General features: G+C 46.0%; 1 protein-coding gene across 1 annotated transcript; it reads right to left on the bottom strand.

The window, feature by feature from the left end:
- Nucleotides 1–1,965: 1,965 nt before the first annotated feature.
- Nucleotides 1,966–17,652, bottom strand: NijC (Ninjurin C). The gene is made up of 2 exons (XM_075874545.1): nt 17,485–17,652; nt 1,966–2,184 (listed from the first exon to the last, which is right to left on the bottom strand). Exons 1-2 carry the CDS (start codon nt 17,650–17,652, stop codon nt 1,966–1,968), a joined length of 387 nt encoding a protein of 128 aa, XP_075730660.1.
- Nucleotides 17,653–20,827: the final 3,175 nt, after the last annotated feature.

The raw sequence follows: 20,827 nt of genomic DNA, 5'->3' as shown, positions 1-20,827 counted from the left end.
TTTTTTTTTCAGGTGTGAATTGGTCTTCACTTCTCAAGAGCCATAACGGGTCCGGCGCAGCAGCGGCGTGGCACGGAAGTTCACCGCAAAATGTCTACGCGTGAGCCGGCGCTTCGGACACTCCCCATATTATAGGTCACTCTACCCTGGATCTATTAGGTCGTCACTGTGCCTTGTGTAACCCGAAAATTCTCAACTTATGCTTGTTTTTGACTAAGCTTGTTACTCAGAAGCTTCTGCAGGACGCGCTCGGAATTTATTCGAACCGTTACCGAGCGCCATACACAAGTCCATCGGTAGGGCGAGCCGGCCTGATTGTACTGGCTAATACGTGGCCTCAAAGAAGCATAACTTCCCAGCTCGGGGGCCATATATTGCTAGTTTCCGGTTCTCGTTGTTTTCAACAGTTGGCCCTTGAAGTAATAAAAGAAAACTTTTTTGTGGTATTGTGATTTTTTTCCCTTTCCTCAGAACTGCAAATGAGACATGAAACCGATTTTCAGGAATATTACTTATTGCTGCATGGAATGAGGCTGCACACTGCTTTGCAAGCTCTCCGGTCTATTGTCTTCGACACAATGTGTGACGCTCCGCCAGTGCTGGCCTCAGCGCTTTCCACGTGGCTGGAAATAAAACGGCAGGACTACCGACTACCCCGCGGGATTTCAGCTTACTGCCCGTACTGCCCGTGATAATCACAGCGATGTTGCTGCGAATATGGATGCGGTGACTTTTCAGTAGCAGTATATTTCAATTTCAGTGTCCCGAATTTTTTATAACAAAAGAATGCCACAAATAATAAGCAAGAAATACAAGTTATATTTTTTATTACTGGTTCATTGACGAAAATTTTACGCCGCATAAGGAGATTCCACAATGGTGCCGTCTGGTCACACTGCGACGCTGAGCTGACGTGTGGCTTTGGCACTCCTTATATGGTTCGCCACCCTCTCTGGCGGCTATGAGGCGATCACGCTGAGGGTAGCGACGCCGAGAAAACGCTGGCAAAAACGCTGCATATGCTTCGGGCTTAAGAGCTTTAGCAAGAAAAAATAGTGGTCACAAGGCACCGGTATTCGAGTCCACAATCCGAAGGCGAGTATCCTGACCGCTTAGCTATCCAGGCTCGCTGACAAAATAGCATAGGCTTCTATAGTATCGTGCAGCTAAGCGGGTAGGAAAGGGAAGTAATGATGAAAATATATGTGAGGCAGAGCGGGAGAAAGAGGAGGAGGGAAGGAGTAAAGTAATTTATATGAGCAAGGAGAATATTTAAAGTGCGCAAGGAGGCGAAAAAGAACAAAGAAATGGAAAGAAATAATTAGAGATAGAGAAAAGAATGTAAAGAGGGAGAAAGTACGCGAGATATGCGAGAGATAAGGAAAGGAATGATCGAGGAAGAAGGATAGCATGAGCCAGGCGAAGATTGAAATGGAGAAGGTCATAAATAAGAAGAAAAAGGAGTAAAAAGACAAAAAAAACCTGCGAAAAGAGAGAAGAGAGAAAAGAAGAGAAATAAACGCTTCCAGGACAGTGCTCTTGTAGTCCACGCGATTTTATATTTCTGTAAAAGCACCGCTCGCTCCGAAGAAACAGCCGGATTGCTGCCTTCCGTATAAAACTTCGGTATATATTCACCACGCAGTGCTTTCGTTGTTTACAGACACGAGATAACGAATAAGCAATCTACGTGACTCATTCCTATCACGTTTTTCCAAACTAGGTCAGCAGCCGTTCGACGAGCAAAATTGTGTAACAAACGAGTTAAGTGAATTATCACATATTATAAAGCTGAATTATGTGTCAAACAGCTACAAGTAGCTGCTCGTTGCAGCTGCGTTAATTGCGCGCAAGAGTTTTTTTTTTATGGTTGTACTCACACACACACACACACACACACACACACAAAGAAATCTAAATGCACTATTCGGGTAAAAAACTGCAAAAACCGCATGGTGGGTGAGCTTATTTGTGGGTCGGGGCCTTGGTAGTAGTCGATTGCTGCTGCAACGCCAGACTGACACCATCGTCGGGGCTGTCGAATGATGCCGACATTACGTTGACGACCATGACGCCGAACACCGCTGCGGTGGCCACATTGTTAAGAATGTCGGCGAGACGGTGGTTACTCTCGTTGTTGACGTTGATGAAACCCAGCACCAGCAACAAGACGCCCACCATGATCTGCGCAGATGCAAAGGGCATTCGCTAATATGCCGGCGGTTGGCATTAGCAAGCGCTTGAAAGCGTTTGGCTTATGAGTAACGGGTCGCATTTTTTATAGCACATCTGGTACAGCGTGAACATGTATATAACAATGCCCCATGACTACGGAAAGAAAGCAAGTCAGCGCAGTGGCCACAGTAAGTATTCCACACTGTAACCAGGCCAATAGAACAACAGTTAAAGAAGAGTTCAAACATAGCGGGCATCGATGAAACTTCGAAGCTGTGGGCTTCGCCAATTATTTTAGCTGGTTTAATGAAGTGGAATAGCGTAGGTTGCATGAAATGAGATGAAGTGGCAATGAAGTAGCATGAAGTGCGGGATAGCAGTGAGAGGAGTAAAGGGAGTCATAAGCAGTGGCAGCTACACCAGTTTCTGATTTACGAGGGCCACCGGTCATAAAAACCTCGCTTAAGAATACCTTCGCCACTGAAAATAGAATTTAGTAAGCTGGGATCAGACGCCGCAGGCATCAGCAGAAAGCAGGTCCGAAAACCAAAGGTGCAGAGTCACGCAAGCGATCGTAAAATAGAACAGGGGAGAAAGGACCACTTCGGGAAATCACAACAGAGGACCGCAGTGGTGGTAAACAGGGGTGCTATACAGGATGACGCAAGCTTCTCGAGCAGACAAGTTTGCTCCGAGTTTTCTCGGCGGTGGTCACGGCATGAACACAGTGTGGAGCGCGTGACAGCAGCGTTGATAAAAATGGCGACAAGAACGCGTGTGGCGTTCGAAATGCATGTGGGACATTTGCGGCGACTATCAAAGAAACACCGCGTGCGAACACGCCAGCACCAGCCAGCACCACCACCCAGTCAGCCATTTCACAGTACAGTGACGTCAGCGTGACTGTCGCGCTATCTTTATGCCAACTCAACGCGCGTACCTCCAATAGGTGTGTTCGTGGGCGTTTGTTCTCGTTCGGGCCGGTTTTTTCATTCCATCTGCACAATGGAAATTTCTACCCTCGAAGGCCGCAGGGGTGCACACGCAGCATTCTCGTGCTGCTCGTTTCGCTGCTCTAAAATAATGCAGATAAACACATGGACAGCTGCCCATGACGGGCAATGCCATCTTGGTGGCAATGCGGCTGTGATTGGATACGTCATGAGCACGGTGAAATTGAATGTACGATATCGTGGGCACGTGATAATATCACTTTTACTTCTGTGTGCACGTGTGCATAGTCTACGCGATAAAGCTGATAGATTGATGGTGCCGCTGAACGTGAGCGCTGCTCCTCCGCAGGAACAAACGTGGTGGGTGGACCCGATCTTCGCCGTGGGCGTCTGTTAATCAAACTGATTGACGCGTGGACTCAAACGCGAACTCGGTGATTCTGAGAAGCATGTCATGGTGCCGGCGTGAATATCAAGCGTTTGATGCGGTAAACGCTACGTGGCAGCTTCTTTGCCTATAAAATAGTTTGGTGAGCTTGCACTACTTGTGCAAGGCTGCAGCCGTTGAAGACCTTGGTATATTCTAGCTTCTTGCAGCATCTTAAATTCATCGTCTGCTCGTGTGCTTGGTGGGTTTCAAATTGCACACCACAACAGTTGTGTCAATTTGGATTGAACTAATTGACTAAAGCTAAAGATTATCAGCTGAGCAGTTTTGTGTTCATTGATCAGGTTTCAAGGGCATATATCTGGGGCACAATAAGCAAGGCCGTGATCAGTATTAGGCTAATAAACGTGATCCTTACTACAATACGATATTAACTGTCAACACATCAGCGAGAGATAATTAGCATGGTTTTACTCAGCTTGCTCATGAATAACGTCTTGCTAATAAGCAAGGCTTAGTTAGCTCATATACTAGCATGCTTTAGTTAGCCCAGTCCTAGCTTTACATGGCTACAATAGCATGGTCTTAATATGTGGCGTGATTACTGCCTCCCAGGCGCGTAGCCAGGAACTTTTTTCGGGGGGGGGGAGGAGGGCACCTCCTCAATTTCAGGAGGTGCACGTCCTTGAAAAGGTCCTTTTTTCGCTTTCTATGCCATGGCCAACAAAATTGGCAGATCCTACGTAAAGTGGAAATTGGTAATATGCAAAGAACAAATTAGGAAGGTTGATAAGTCTCTTTAAAATCAGCACAACGTTGCGAGGCGCGCACTTGTAGCACACAGAAACAAAAGTAGAATTGCTATGCGCATTCGGATATCTAGGTAAGATGCAAGTCTTTTGTTTATAGTCACGCAATGGTGGTACCACTAGCGTTTGCAATGCGGTCCCCAGCAGTAATAGGCATACAAATTATGCTTTACATGACTTCCATGGCACGATTATCATATTGGCATCTGGCATTTGTGTTCGTCATTCCTTCACGTCACGTAATATCAAATTTAGTGTATGTGAAGCTAGCGAAATGGCCACGAGCACGCCATGAGCGTAGCATGTGGTCATGCTTCACATGACACGCATATTGTGATTATCATGCTTAGACGTGTCACTTACCTTCCTCGTCTATTTACATCACGTAATACCAAACTTTGTATATGTGAAGCTAGCAAAACGGCCGCGAGCGCGTTATGAGCGTAGCATGTAGTCAAGTTTTACATGACATGCGTGTAATATCGTGTTTCGCCGTGTCATTTACGTTCATGGTTTATCCACGCAGCGTAATTCTAATTGTGTTATATGTGAAGCTAGCAAAAAGGCCGCGAGCTCGCTATGAGCGTAGTATGTAGTCATAATTTACGTGACACGCATATAAAAATTATTGTGTTTGCGCCAGATACATACCTTCGTCATTTATACGCGTCACGAAGTACCAAATTTGGTATATGTGAAGCTAGCGAAACGACAAAGGAGTGCAACATGAGCGTATGGGTTGTACTGATGACTTACATGGCATGTATGTCATTGATTACACGTTATGGGCAGTCACTTATGTTCGCCAGTCATGTCATAGCATACCAGTTTTGGAACACGTTATGTGAACGAAACCACCTCAAGAGCAGCAAGACCATTATCTGTAAATCATGACATTTATGACATATGTCATGATTTTGAAGTTATGACTAGACACTGATTCTCACCATACAGTCATGTTATGACACCAATTTTGGTATAGATCTCTTCATCGAAGTGAGCTGGAGAGCTAAAAGTCCTAGGTGGCTAGATAGATAGATAGATAGATAGATAGATAGATAGATAGATAGATAGATAGATAGATAGATAGATAGATAGATAGATAGATAGATAGATAGATAGATAGATAGATAGATAGATAGATAGATAGATAGATAGATAGATAGATAGATAGATAGATAGATAGATAGATAGATAGATAGATAGATAGATAGATAGATAGATAGATAGATAGATAGATAGATAGATAGATAGATAGATAGATAGATAGATAGATAGATAGATAGATAGATAGATAGATAGATGCGTAACGCCGAGAGGAAATTCGAGGGGAAAACAAGCACGTTTGTTTTCAAGTTTGTAAAAAATAATTCATCATATCTTGATGCTGAATTTGGAACACAAGGGCTGAGCAATGAATACTCTGGTGGTTCACTTTGTCAAGGTTTCAATTCTACCGCAAATCACACAAAAGTTTTGCAATAAAGTTTCTGTACAAAAGAATGAAGGAAGTTTCAAATAAATATAGCCTCTTAACATTTTGTTTTACACTAGTGAAACAAGCGTCGAGAATTTCAACAAAGTGATTCCTCCGAAGCAGATACGAAGGCTGTACTTCCCATAATTCCCATGGGGGTGAAAGCGCCGCTGAAGGAGCCCGCATAGACACTGGCGCCAGATTCCACTCAACGTATTACTGTATGAAACACTACGACACATGGGTTCGAGTTTAGCTGCAGTCGCGACGTTGTAAGACGCTCGGTCAGTACAAATCTCAAAGGCCACCTTGCTGATTTTTTCTAAAACACACTTAGTGCAGGCATTAAAAGCTCGAAAATTATTTTAACCATGCATTGCCTGTAAAAACTGTCACGAAGAGTTTCTGTCACTTTTATTGCATGGGTGCACTTCTGCACTCAGTGGAACGACAAACAAATGAAAGAAGATGCCTCTGATTTGAAAACACCGTCCAACTTCGTGGACCATATTTGACGCGATGAGTGGTTCCATCGTAACCAATAAAACGCCACGCACTCAGGGGTGGATTTGACTTCTTCGTGCTGTTGTTCCACTCGAAACGGGGTGTCGCCAAAGCTCGGTAAGATTCCGGGTATTGTGAGAATAAGGCGAATCTCAGCCGATCCTACATAGCACCCCAGAACGTGTGCCTCATATGCTGCAATTATGGGGATGGGGGTTCCAAAGGAATAATCGCGACTGGGGGAGGAGGAGAGCACTGGCGCAGCTTGTGTGGGGGCAAGTGTTGGCGTGTCTTGAGAAACGCAAGGGTCCCTCTTGCACCCCTTTCCCCCTTTCTCCTATTTGCGGGCATAATTGGGTTCGATTGCCAGTGTCAGCCATAGACATTCACTTGTTTTCTAACCAGCAGTAAGGTACCTCGGCTTTATCGACGCTCGGTGCGCACTCCATTCAGCCGTGTTCTCTTAATGTTCTATCTAAAATGAAGTGTCTTTCTTTTCCACAAAATGTTCATCAGGACGCAGCTGCAACTCATTTCCCAGCTGCAACTTGCATGCACCTCGGTTGATCATCTACGCAATAATGATGGGCTCTAGTTAACTTTTTCGGTGATCTTTAGGGTTCGCATAAGATTTGAGCACAGGAGGTGTTCATGATCTTATTTCTAGTACAAACACACCAGCCCCAACTCGTTATAAAGCAGCCGCAGAGACCACATGTGAGCAGTGGGTCGGTATGAAATAAGGTGCTAGTCGCATGTAAAAAGCCAGACGCTTACAGTTGACAAAAGTCCAGCCCCTAGTGTGCTCTTCAACCGCTAATGGCATACTTATTAATATGATTTGTTACACACACAGACATGCACACAAACGCGCGCACGCATGCGAGACGTATCTATAGCAATGATACAGGATTTCGATCTATTTAACAGCACGTTTATAACAGCATCATGAGAGTATTGTACAGTGATATAGTCACGTGGTGCTGTTTATTAACGGCGCGTAGGCGTGACATTTGTATTCTTTTATGGTCACATTTTGTCTTCCATATTGCGTTAGTTATCTGGCAATTGTTCGACTTGTTCTTCTGGAGACCTCTTCCGGCCAACCGCAACAAGCATCGACTTATGGTAGGTGAAATGGCAACTGCAGTACTTCACTTCTTTAATGGTGTCGTGAGAATGAAAAGCTATATACATGCAAGTGTTGTGGTTTTTTTTTTGAAACGGCATTTCCTTGAAGGGGCATAAAAAGTCTCACAATGTCTCACAGGTGGCAGCACAATATCAAGCGTTTACTGCACGGAAGAAGGAAAGGTAGGAGAGGCCCTGACGTCACTCGTTGTGAAGCCGCGATGAAGCCGGAAGTCGGCCATATTGACTGGGCAAATTCTCCTCTCTTGTTTACATCCGAATGTAAAGCAGAAGGCACGACTCTCTCTCCGGCTAGGAAAGCACGTGAGCTGCGCAGCGCGCGTGTCTTGACGATCCGAAACTAATGGCACGGGGGCTCAACACTCTGGGCCAGCGCGACACGTCCAGCAAAATCATTTCATCCCAGTATTAACAGTGTGTAACAGCTCACCGACAACGAATCAAGTACGAGAACGCGCGCTAGATGCACTGACAACTCTGAGTGTTTTCACGGCATTAATTCAGCAACTGTACAGACAACGCAATCGGTCGTGCGCCTTCTACGGTTGCATCCCGCCACACGGCCGACGCAGCGTCCAGCCACTGTGTCCGTGTATCGCGTGAAACTCACCGGCGTCAGCATTTTGCGACCGTGGTGACTTTAAGCACGGTGCAAGTGACGCTTTAACGCGGTTGCTCTAACTTTGAGATTGTAATGTTGGGGGCGAGTATAACAAGCGGAACAGAAAATGTGTTTTATTACGCACATGCAAGTTGTTACAGTACACATACTAAACACGAAACCAAGTATGTGCATATGGTACTCATTGCGTCTCGCTGGGCACAACTGTTTCGTCCATTGCCACAATTAAGCAGGAGGCTACTGCCCAACCGTCCCTGACCTGCACGGCATTCTTTGTCGTTCCGCTTCGTCATGGTGTCTAACGCAATTTCGCTGAACACTTGAAATGCTTCATACGCGTCATCCGCCGCACAACAAATGTATATGCGCTGGTTCTACGCACTGTTCAGGCCCCGTGGTGGACTAAAGGTTTTGTAAACGTTGCAAAGAGCAGAGTAATTGCCAGGAGAACACTGTGTAACCAATAACGCGGCGCAGAGCTCGGATTTTGTCCACCACGGGTCAGCACGAGAGCTGCAGAGGCACACAAGCCGCCGCCAGCCGCAACTTCCCACTGCTAGACCAGCACCACGGCGCAACACGTAACCATAGCAACGCCGCCATTGTGCCCAGTAAATGTGGCTGCCATGATGTCATTTCTTCCACACTTTTTACGTAGCGCGCCGGCTGGGCATGCCCTCTCCTACCTTTCCTTCCTACGTGGTTAACTGTTTGCCTGATCAACGCCTCTGGAACGGCATGATATATTCTCTGCTAGATGAACATAGTTGTCCTTTTTTAGAGCTGTTTGAAAGTTCCTGTGTGTCTTTAGCGGTGATTGGCACAAAATTCCGGCTCTTTTCAACCTAGTACGATGGCCTTTTAAACGCGCCTACAAATCGCCGAATGGACTTGTTTTCGTTGTGACACCTATCGAAAAAAACGCGCCAAGGAGACTCCTTTCACTAAATGCCATTTATGTAGTGTTTTTTTTTCTCGAAGCCTCTGCAAGTATTCGTGGCTCTAAGGTAGGACACCAGCTTGCCACGCGAATGGCCCAAGTTCAACCCTCAATAGGACCTGAAGTTTTATTCTCTATTTTGTTTCGTTCTTTCTCGTTTTTTTTTTTTGCTCACAACGGTGTCGACGCCAACGGCGGAATTTTTGAGACACGAGCTCTGTAAAGCTATCGCGTTAAAAACACTTCCCGCTCCACGCCGTCAAAACCGTTGGGTTGTGAAACCACGAACATAGGGTCCATTGGTATCGTAAATTCGCCACTTGATTTAAAAAGCTAGATCTGGTGAGGGGCGGCTTCTGGCAATGGTATTTTAATGAACATTCCCGCAAACTCCTTGTGCCATGTGACATGACTCTGGATGTTGTTGTGGATGTGTAAAACTGCGGACTTGGTGAAGGTTATGAAAGGTCTTTATTTTCCATGCGACCCTAAACAAAGGGCCCCAGGCCCGTTTGAGAATACAAGTGGTGTTCCCGAGCAGCCTGTCTCTCTGGCTGCCGGAGGTTGACTCCCGTAGCTTGAATGATGCTCTCCCGCCTCCGATGCGATCACGTGACCCAGCCGTGACCTCCCAGACACCAACCACCGGGGTTAAAGGTCGAAACACAACGACGCTTGCCTCGAAAGCAAGAGGTGCGTTGGCAGACAAATACCTCTCGCTTCCCGTAACCATTCGGAGGAAGAGCCGTGGTCTGTTCAGGAACAGTTTAACGACCATCACGGCATCTCTGCCTCGCGGGGTGCGAGGAAACGGCGTGAAGGAAACCACGGCTACAACACCGATATATTTTGGACAGTGTCCACGAACCCGCTGTCACGCAACAATGTGTCATAATCTTGCCAAGCGTGCGCTTTATGTTGTCTACATGACCTCTTGCGAGCCCAGGTGCCTACGTAAATCTCTAATTTATGCAACAAGTGGAAGTGGGAATAGCTTTATTTTGCTATCACTTAGCCTATTGGAACGTTGTCATTGTTTTCATGAATGAATGAAGACATGTTTTTTTTCGGTATTTTGCACGGAAAGTTGTCATCACGATCATGGCATCATGCAACATCGTACCACCTAAACAAAACAGTGTGCGAATACGGGCACAGGAAAGACGTCGACACTGCATGCGCCGCTTGCATGCCCCCCTGTCTTTTAAAAGGAATATTTACCAACACGCTCAGCTCTCTCCAACTTTAATCATCATACGACTTCATTTTATTTAGCTCTTCGCTCACCATCAGGTTACTTGGCCTGCATTACTACCAATACTTGTGCTACTACCACTACAAGCAATATCAGTAATAATAAATAATAATATATTGATAATATAATAATAATAATAAACAAAATTATATATAACAATAATTTAGGAGTAATATTAAGATTTATACAGCCACTACTACAAAATGACGGTGACGGCACTTGGTAGCTTAACAACTTGACTGAATCATGAATCATATCAGGGAGGGGGGGGGGAGGTGGACAGCGAACTTTGCTGTAGAGAGAAGGAAATTCTTTTGATTGCTTGAAAGACGTAAAGATGTGCTGCTCGTGGCAATTTTCACGTGCGGGAAAATTCTCGTGCTTCGCATAGTCAAGTAGAGAGCCACTAAAAAAATATTTTAACGTACCAATGGTATGACACAATTGTGAGGCGTGCCGTAGCGATGAACTCTGCATATATTTCGAACACTGTAGAGTGCACGTTCATAGCGTACACGTAATTGGAAAGGCACGGGCATCTCACGTTCTTGGCACTTTGTAAATGCGGCTGTTGTGGCAAAGTACCGCGTGCTCGCGTTAACAATGAAATACTATATCCGTCAAGCCTTATGCAGCAATGCAAACGACCGTGCTGTCCTGCGAGAATGCAAGAACAACAGAAGCTAGAGAGATAAGCTTTGAATAAAGTTCGTTGTTATAATTAATGAGCATGTCGAGATACATTTTACGCTTATCACGGTCACGACATCGCTAGAGAAGGCATCTGATTAACAGAGAGGATCAACTCGACATCCAACTCATTCGCCACTTTGAGCCGCCAGCCCCTTTCATGGCGCCTGGCTTACCCGCGTGACAGACACTATTGACGAACACTGCTTGTATGGCTAACATGCAGTGTCCCTATAGTAAATAAATGCAAAAAAGTGGCAGGTCCCACGTACAGTGGGACTCGATTATATGCGAAGCGCAAATGAGAAAGGTTTATATGTCACTTCAATGTCAGCAGAACGTCACGAGGTGAAAAAAATAATGCCGTAGATGACTTCCGTGTGATGATTATCATGTTCGGATGTGTTATTTACCTTCGTCATTTATTCACATCATGCGATACCAAATTTAGTATATGTGGAGCTAGCGAAACCGCCTCGAGCACCCTATGAGCGTAGAATGTTGTCATGGTCTTACATGACACGCGTGTCAGGATTCTTATGTTTGCACCATTCATATACTTTCGTCAACCATTGACGTTACGTAACATCAAAGTTGGTGCAGCTAGCTAAACGGCCGCGAGTGCATCATGAAGAGCCCAATATACTCCAATGTAGCGTTGATGCGTGCGCACGCTGGGCACAGCAACGCTAAGTTAGCAAAACGCGAGCACTCTATAGTCTGACGCCAGGCACGACTGGCACGACCAGCATCCGTCGGCGCGGCCCGACGGCAACCGGCGCGAAATGCGACGTGCTGCATTTCGTGGCGATGCGTTACCCAGACAACACTGCGTCTCTCTCTCCTCTGGACAGAGGGACGCTAGGCGCGCTGAAACACGCATACGTCAAAGCAACGCAGCGCGGCGCGCTTCGAGTATATGGCAGGGCCCGCGCCTGGCGTGGCAACGCCGGCGTGACGCGACGAAATGAACGCCGGCAAGCACGTGCACCGCGTCACGTCGAAATGTTATGGCGCCTTGACTGTGGCATACAGTCATGCTATTACGCGACACGCATCTCATGATTATCATGGTTGCACCAGTCACATGCCTTCGTCGTCCATTCCCGTTGCTTTATACCGAGTTTGGTCAACACCACCTAGACTATTGACAAGGCCCCTCCAGGGAGAGCGTGACCTCACGCTAGTTGCACACTTGCACCCCGGCCGTCGTCGCCACTCGTTTTCAATATATCTGCTGTGGGCACTTATTGAAAGCCGGTGTTTCTTTTTTTGTTCTTTTTTGTTCCTGCGCGGTCTGCATTGGTTTACGCCTGCCTTTACACTTTAGTGATCAAACTGTAATAGTCAGAAATGCATTTGTAGAAGTGGTTTTATTAGGACGAAAGGCTAAAACCATCCTACCTCATTTCTTGTTCAAGGTTTTGATTTTTCTGTCAGCTGCCTTTTTTGTGCGGTGCTTTGGATGGTGTCATTTCGAAGTCTACAAAAGTTGTTCAGAGCGACATTTGTTGCAACACGCACTACATGCCGCACGATAGTCTCAGAGGTATGGCCATTTTCACAAGTCTCTAGCTCAACCTCTCCTAGCAGTGATGTGGTAATGGAGCTTACAATGCCACGTTGGTTGTTCGACGCGAGAAACGCCTTTGCATTTTCTCCCTTGGTGAGCTTTTCGACAACAAGCGTTGTCACCAGCACCATGTGCACAGTACATGGCTGCGGAAACTTTAAGCTTCCTCTTGACAAGTTGTCAATCATTGTGTTACCTTCCACATCTATGTTCCTGCTCTCCAGGACGAGCACGCCGCTGCAAAATGCGCATGACAGCTTCTTCAGAGCTGAATGAGCACAATATCTAGCGATATAAGCAACGACCTCCACGTCATGCTTTGGGTTGGAAATTTCATCATGTGAGATGTGAACAGAGAAGTTATGTTGCGATACTTCTGTGTCACTTTCGCTGCTGATGTCTGGCTGCGGAAGCATCAGCAGCTTTTGCAGACGAGTTTTCTTTTCAGACTCCAGAAGCTGCCCCACGGAAACAAGATATTGTGCACCAGCAAGCTGACGGTAGCGACCGAAGCGATCTTCAAGAGTGTCAGTTTGAAATTTTCCCAGCAAGACATAATTGAACTTCGGTTCTTCTAAACAGTACCGCGACAGCTCAACAAGGGAGTAGCAAGTGAGTCTCAACGCAGAATGTGTTTCCTTTGTCAAGCAGCCACGGCTCATGTTGACGCTGCTCCGAGCATCCAGCCAGTCTGCCATGCCACTAAGGAAAACCAGCTGTTGATCCACCATAGAATTCACTGGATTTTGAAGGGTGTCGTTCAGTCGGCGACCTTTCGAAAGGGTCTTCACGTTGACGATCTTCCACCACGTCGATATGATGTTTATGAAGAGAGCTGTTGAACTGGCACATGTGGTTTCAAGGGCATCGCCACGCGTCTCAAGTGCGTTTGATACAAACGGATTAATGACATTTCACACCAACTTTACATTTTGTCTCTCTATAGGTGTTGGATTGATTGCCTTGGAATTTAGCTTGTAGCCAAGCTTGAGAAGCGATGTCTGCTCCAGTGCATACAGCTGCCGTACGGCTTCAAATGATGCTGCTTTTATTCTGTGCGGCCCGTTGGGCAATATTCCTGACAGGCTCACTTCAGGAAAGTAAAAGCATATTCTTTCGTATTTTTTAATCATCCAGTTGTTCCTGATGCATTTCAGTATGTGCACAGGGTCTACGACATAAAACAGAGGCCAATTGTTGTCGGCTGGATGAGGATATACAATGCTTACTTCTTGTTTCTCTGAGAAAAACGACATCATTTTGCGATTGAGGGAATTGTTGTCGGTAATTACAGCAATAACCCTGAGGCCCATAGATTCTACTTCTAAAATTACTTTCTTGCAGAACTCATGTAGAATTTCGGCGGTCATTTTAGCAACAGGAAGAATGTGAAGCACATCTTTGTTTGATGACAAGAGCGACTGAAGCATGAAAACATGAGCGGTTGTGGCTGCCTCTTGAGAATTGGCTGCATATCCAACTATGCTGCCCCCTTTATAATCGAAGTATGGCTCTATATGAATTTCATCAACCATTAGCGTCACCGTCTTTTCGTGCGGCTGCATGAACTTCACTCTTTCTCGAATGTAGGAGAGGAAGTTCGCTTAGTTTTGGTCCTTCAGTGGATCGCCTCCATACTTGGAACAAACGCGGCGGAGGGATAAAGAATGGGGTAACGTCAACGTGGACGCTGATCTGGCAAAGTAATAGGCGTGCGGAGATATGGAGTGCAGGATGCTAGAAAACACTAATGTTTCAGCACTGTAGCGACGAATGGGGGCAGCGAGTGCGAGAGCTATTTGCTCATTTAGCAAACGAAACAAAGCACTGTGTTCTCCGGTCGTGTCACTGTCTTGGGACACTTCATTCAATAAGGAGCCGATATGCTGCAACACTGACGCTGTTTTCGACGGACTTGCAACTTCAGGCGTCTCAGTCATGGGGTTTTCCAGCTGCTGGAGCAGTGAAGACAACGATCGGATGTCGCGCACTGCGTCTGGAAATGCGCCTCCGCAAGGTAATGAAACCAGCTTGATCATACCTGCTGAGACTGCAAGTGAGAGATCAGCAAGCACAGTGACGGAAAACCTCACGTGTGGTGAAGGATTATCTTCGATGTAGAGAAACAACACACAACGGTCGTTGGCCTTGATGGTCCAGAAATCATTACTGCATACAGCAGAAAGCTTGTCTCTTAAGTGTTCGAAAGAGGACACAGCCTTTCTCTCCTCTTCGCTTTTGTTTGCGCATATAGAGTCCTTAATCGCTTTGCTCAAGGCGTCGTCTTCCATTCGAGCTCGTTTCGAGACAGAACATTCTCGACGATTGCGATTCGTGCTCAGGTAGGACGGACAGTTCGGAAACACCGATGGTATAGCATCTGACACAAGGCGCACCCTCTCGCTGTCGACTGTCAATGTCCGTCCCGACGCTGCGTCGAAATGTGACAGCTTTGTGATGAAGTCAGCCTCGAGGAAGAGGAGTTCACAGACCTGCGCCAAGCATAACAGTGACTTCAATACTTTCATACGAAGCGGGCTAATGGGAACTTTGACACGAGCCTGAGTATTTCTGTTCTATTTTACCGCACTGCCCTACCTGAAGCGCGACAAAACTACCATCACCACTCACAATACTCGCTCCGTTCAACAGTAACATAGCCAGGACGCCAGTAATGCGATAGAGCCGGTAAGACAACAAACTTCAGCAGTTTCTCACCTTGGAGTGTATGCTTGGTGTGAAATCCTTTCGCGGAATGGCTTTTATCCAAGACTTCTTTCGAGCTTCATCCTTGGGGATGGCGAAAACACGCACTTTGGGACCACTGTCATAATTGCCGCGGCACCCGGGAACACAACATCGTCCCATGTCGCACTGATCGATGTGTAATCACATACTCGCAAGTAAGTACAACACCAATAAAATAGGACACGTGGGAACGGACGAAGACTCAGAGCAGTGCGATGCAGCACCAAGCCTAACGCAGTCTAACCAGCGAAGCAGGTAGCGATGAAAGGCAAACCTGTCGTGGCTTGTCCGCTGTTTGGGGTAAAAAAGTGCGCGGGGTGACCAACACCACCACCTGAGCGACGCGTCCTCCGCCACTGGACAGTCGGTGATATGCCCGAGGAGGGGTTGAGGCTGCCACCCAGGATCCGGCGAAGGACGACTCTTGCGACGCGTCTCACGAACAAGTAGAAGATGCGTTTAATTTACATATTTGCAAGAGAAGTACATTGCAACGAGAGCGTACAGACGCGCCTTTTCATCACAAGGGCCCAGAGCGCACTTGAGACGAGCGGGCCAGCGAAGTCCAGAGAGAGAGCACAGCGCACTCCCGACACGCTCCTTTTATAGCCGTGCGTGCACGCGCTAGACGCCGACTGTGTGTCCCAGCGACGCTGATGTACATTTCCTGCGGCGCACACAGACGCCTCCCGCGTTCCTGCAGGACGCGGACAGCGTTTGACGGTTACGCCAATGAGCGTCCCTTGCAAGCCACCTCCTTTCTGTGCCGGTCATAACATCGGACAGTTAACTAGCGTGACGTATGCCGTCTGGAGAGAGGGGTATGAACGGGCCTTGTGAATAGTCTAGGTGGTGTTGGTTTGGTACATGTGAAGCTAGCGAAACGGCTGCGAGCGCACCATGAGCATAGCATGTTGTCATGTTGTTGCATGACACACATCTCACGTTTATCATGTTTGCAACAGTATCATACCTTCGTCAATAATTCACGTACCGTAATACTAAATTTGGTATACTCGATGCCAGCAAAGCGGCCGCGAGCGCACCATGAGCTTGACTTGAAGTGATGTTCTTACATGATACGCATGTCATGATTCCCAAGTGAGGGCCTGCCACTTATGTTCGCTATGCAGTCATGCCGTACCATAGATAGACTGATAGATAGATAGATAGATATAGATAGATAAATATATACATAGATACATAGATAGATAGATAGATAGATAGATAGATAGATAGATAGATAGATAGATAGATAGATAGATAGATAGATAGATAGATAGATAGATAGATAGATAGATAGATAGATAGATAGATAGATAGATAGATAGATAGATAGATAGATAGATAGATAGATAGATAGATAGATAGATAGATAGATAGATAGATAGATAGATAGATAGATAGATAGATAGATAGATAGATAGATAGATAGATAGATAGATAGATAGATACGCTCAAAGTCGCCGAATTTCGCCAAGAAATGCTTCGCGTTTAAAAATAATAAATGCCTGCAAAAATTTGCGATGTACAATGCACTGAAGTTGAAGCGAAATTACGGTTTTACGCAGCGTTCATTGCTTGTTCATCGCCTGAATCTCGCATTCGCTGACTGTACTACCCAGAAAGATGACGCTAAACTCGGGGACAGTTTTCTGTGGCAATGAAGCGAAAGCTACGGAGCCAAATCGGGCGTGTGCCACCGCTGTAGATTACAGTGACAGAAATGCGCTCGTGTTTTCCGCGTGAAAATAATGAAAAAAAGAACAACTTTATATTGTACTGAGTCCTGTTTATAAAGAGACGCTGCATGCACAGACCACATAACCATATCTGCTGTTGCTTTCTGAAGAGTCATTTCACGTTTTCGTGCATGTGAAAACGTCGCACATTTCACGTGCACCCCATAGTCAAAGTGGCGCCTTCCTCTTAGTTAAGCGGGCGTCCACCTCCAGCTAATCTGACGACTCACCGAAGGAGCTTGTGTCAAATTTCACTTACAAATATCTGTGTAAACAGACGTATGAAACTGTGTGCAGTGCTATTGTCTGAGCACGGCCGCCATTCGACACGCAAGCCGTACCAGACTACTTCGCGGATGTGCACTGGAGGAGTAGCTCCGCCCCCATAGCTTCCACTTCGTTGCCACAGAATGTTGTTTCCGAGTATACTACCGCCCACCAGAAGTTAACGCATACCTGCAGCCCTATGGAGAGGCTGAGCAGAATCAGCAGCAGGTTGTAGAATTCATACTGTGGACCCCGCACAATGACGCTCTTGAGTTGCGAGGTGTTGGCCGTGAGCAGAGCGATGTCTAGCAAACCCTGTGCCACGGTCTTCTTGGTCGCGTATCGGTTGGTGTTCATACCGATCGGCAGTTCTCTTGCCCTGCCAGTCTCGAAGGGCGGCCGACGAACAGGCTTGAGTAGGGCACAGGATACCTCAATCCTTGAAAAGAAGGGCAGTGTGTCTGAGCTATTGAATCGATACACAAACAACGTGTACCACACCATAGAAGATGTACCACTCTCTCACGGGCCTGTTCGCACACTTTGATAGAGCAAGCATCTTAGAGTATTCGTACGTGGCAGTCTCATTGATTGTATATTTACAGCGGGACACGGTATCACACAAAATGGGGCACAAGACACTCAGAGATGTCTTGTGTGCCTTCTTCTCTGTCTCGCGTTCTACACATTAAAGCCATAGAAACCGACTCGCCAAACAAGTTGTTTTGTGATGGTCTCCTTGAATATGAGTTTATCAATGCATTTTGACTAAGGATGAGTTTTCTCTTTTGCATCGACGTACTCGCCATTGAAAGAATTGTAATCTCTGTGCGAAAAAGGTCGCGGTTTTCCAATTACGCAAGCTCTCAAACCAACAAGAAAAACTTGACTCATGTACCCCATCTTCATCGTCAGATGTTCGGTGTCTATCTTAACATAAACTAAAGAACTGTTTCTATGACCTTTAAGCAAATGAAGATGCTCGCGATGTACATCGCATTTTCCAGCGTTCGCCCTCGGCTAGGGCTGAAGGCTTCCTTTGATTTGAAGAAACACCCCAATATGACTCACCAAGCAGATTCCATTAGTGTTTCGTATACGTCAACTATACGCCAACTTGCGTACAAAGAAAATGAAATCAGTGGACAGAGTGAATATGCTATTAATAACACATCTGTCAATAGAAGACAAAAATATTAAAAAGCCGCCTACATCATCCCCCGGGGCAACTCGCGTAAGTGCGTCGTATGGGGGAGGAGATATAACGTGAACTTTGTGTAATTAGATCTGGTTTGGCAATGCCTAATTGCTAATTTATCTTTATTATTCATATTTATTGACTTAAGGAGAAGCGTTGCCTTGAACAAGTGGTGGGACGCTGATGTATGCCCCAGTGCCAGAGTTGCCACTGAAAGCAAATTTGAGAGGCCCGTGGTGACCTGAAATCATGAATGGTGACATGGCAAACTTTTGGCGAATTTCAGCCTAGGTTTCAACAAAGTTAGGCATCCGGTATATATAGTCAGTGTGTCTTCAAAACAAATGGGCGACAAAACTGTTCCTAGTTTGCGTATTTCATACCAACCAGTACAAGGCGCACTTAACACACAATCTACCATGTATGTTTATTTTTCGTACGTATACGCTATTTCCCTTATAGAGGTACTGGCACACTGGTGCATCCACCAGCAATTTCCCAGCAAACTTTAGGTCAGTGGACTGCTTCGTGTGCAGCAAGGTGGTGGTGCTATACTATGCTTTTTTAGGGGCTTTTAAGGCTTTAAAGTGTCGCTTCGAAAGTGACTAATGTTGAGGCTGCGTGTTCCGACCACAGCTTTGATTGCCGTGAATAGCTTGTCGACTTTTTACCTGCTGCAGTAGCCTCTAATTTCGTATGTTGAGCTTAACTTTGGTGTTAGGATACCTTTAGTGCGGGCCAACAAGCTGGGCTTCTTGGAGTAGCATTCCGAAATCGCAGTGAGGTGCATATATAGCGTAAGCATGACAACCTATATAAAGCGTTGCGCTGGCATCATGACGGTTATGCAATACTTTGGAATTTATTTCCGTTGTTTTGTAATTACGTTATTCGTTCATCGGATACATGATTTCACGCCACTGAAGTTCTCTAAATCTGCAGGAAGCCTATATACGCATGCCATCTATCTGTAGTTGTATCGATTGCTCCATATGGTATTCGCAACAACGGAAGCCATCAGGAGCTATTGTTATGAAGGGCTAGCATTCAGCAACGCTGCTAGTGCATGCATGTATTTTTCAGGGCTCCCTTGCTGAAGCAGGTGGCTGTCAAAAGCGTCAATATCATTTAGGTTTTATAAATGGTACCGTACTCCGCGAGGCTATACATGATTAGGAATTTCGATTATTAGGCGTGCCACACATATGTTGAGTGGCGACTTTTTTGGCAAAATTTTGTGAAAAATGGTGACTTCTCGCGACATTTCGCTTGTCGTTTGGCGAATTTCACTCAAAAGTCAGAGGCAACCCTGCTCAGTGCCTTCATATACTGGGCGGCTGTTGAACCATAGAGTTTCCTAAAATTAACTAAAGAGAAATTTAGCGCTGCGATCATACAGCGACCATGGAAATAATGAGTAGTACACGGATTCACATAGTATTTGTACTTCCTGGTGGCGAATCGCACTTGTGGCTTCGTTTATTGCTGTGTATCGGTTCTGTTTCGAAGACAAAAATGAACCATTTTGAACTTTGTGACCCGATTTGAAATGATAAGACGAAAATTATAACGAAGTGAAGCACAACCACTGAACATTTACTGATTTTTTATTTCATGACAAAACAGCTTCAAGCATCACGAACACACACGGAGCCAGAAGTACGAAGATTAGGCAAATACGCGCACTATACTCATCATTCCCACACTCGCTGAAGCACTGTGAGTTGCAGCTCCTATAGACAACAGTGCCAGATGCCCTCTAGTGTATACTTGAGAAACTCTATGCAGTGAACGGTTGTGCAGTGCGAGCGGTCGATTTTTACAGTTTGCACGAGACGCGAGCATGTGCAGGGGGTAACTGACGCCGTCATTGAGGCTCGATTTGCAAGTAGGGGCGACTAGATATATAAAATGTTCCACCTTTGAAATGTGAAATTCAAGCACTTATGGCACCTTCGGATGAGCTGCACTGAGAGCATGGTGCTTCAAGGAAAGTTGTGTCAAACAGCACCCGAGTTCTATGCTCCAATGCTGCGGGCCACACAAACGCGTGAACCATCAAACCTGAATCAGTGACAGCAGCGCCGCCTGCGAGAGACACAATTTAAGAGGCTACTTCTAGCTGCCAATTTGTATTCATAATGAGAGCGCAAATTACAGAAAACCAGACAATGATAAACTCTTGCGAGACGCTACGTCTCCAGTGTGTGCGCGCCTGTTTAGGAGGTGGCTGTGCTGCATCAATTTTGCACCAACCGAACTACGGTAGCCCTCCACTTTGGAGTATCATAATCAAATAGTGGCTTTAGGATGTTAAACCCCACGTATTATCAC

This window comes from Rhipicephalus microplus, chromosome 9, assembly GCF_043290135.1.
Source record: "Rhipicephalus microplus isolate Deutch F79 chromosome 9, USDA_Rmic, whole genome shotgun sequence".
NCBI classification, from domain to species: Eukaryota; Metazoa; Arthropoda; class Arachnida; order Ixodida; family Ixodidae; genus Rhipicephalus; species Rhipicephalus microplus.
Note: the sequence above shows the minus strand (reverse complement) of the source record. Positions and strands in the feature narration are given on the sequence as shown.

Bases quoted from the DNA above. Each gene is read 5' to 3' on its own strand.
- NijC (XM_075874545.1), bottom strand. From the start codon at position 17,652: ATGAACACCAACCGATACGCGACCAAGAAGACCGTGGCACAGGGTTTG. The intron at 2,185-17,484 runs GTATGCGTTAAC...GCATCTGCGCAG, and splicing joins GCCTCTCCATAGGGCTGCAG to ATCATGGTGGGCGTCTTGTT.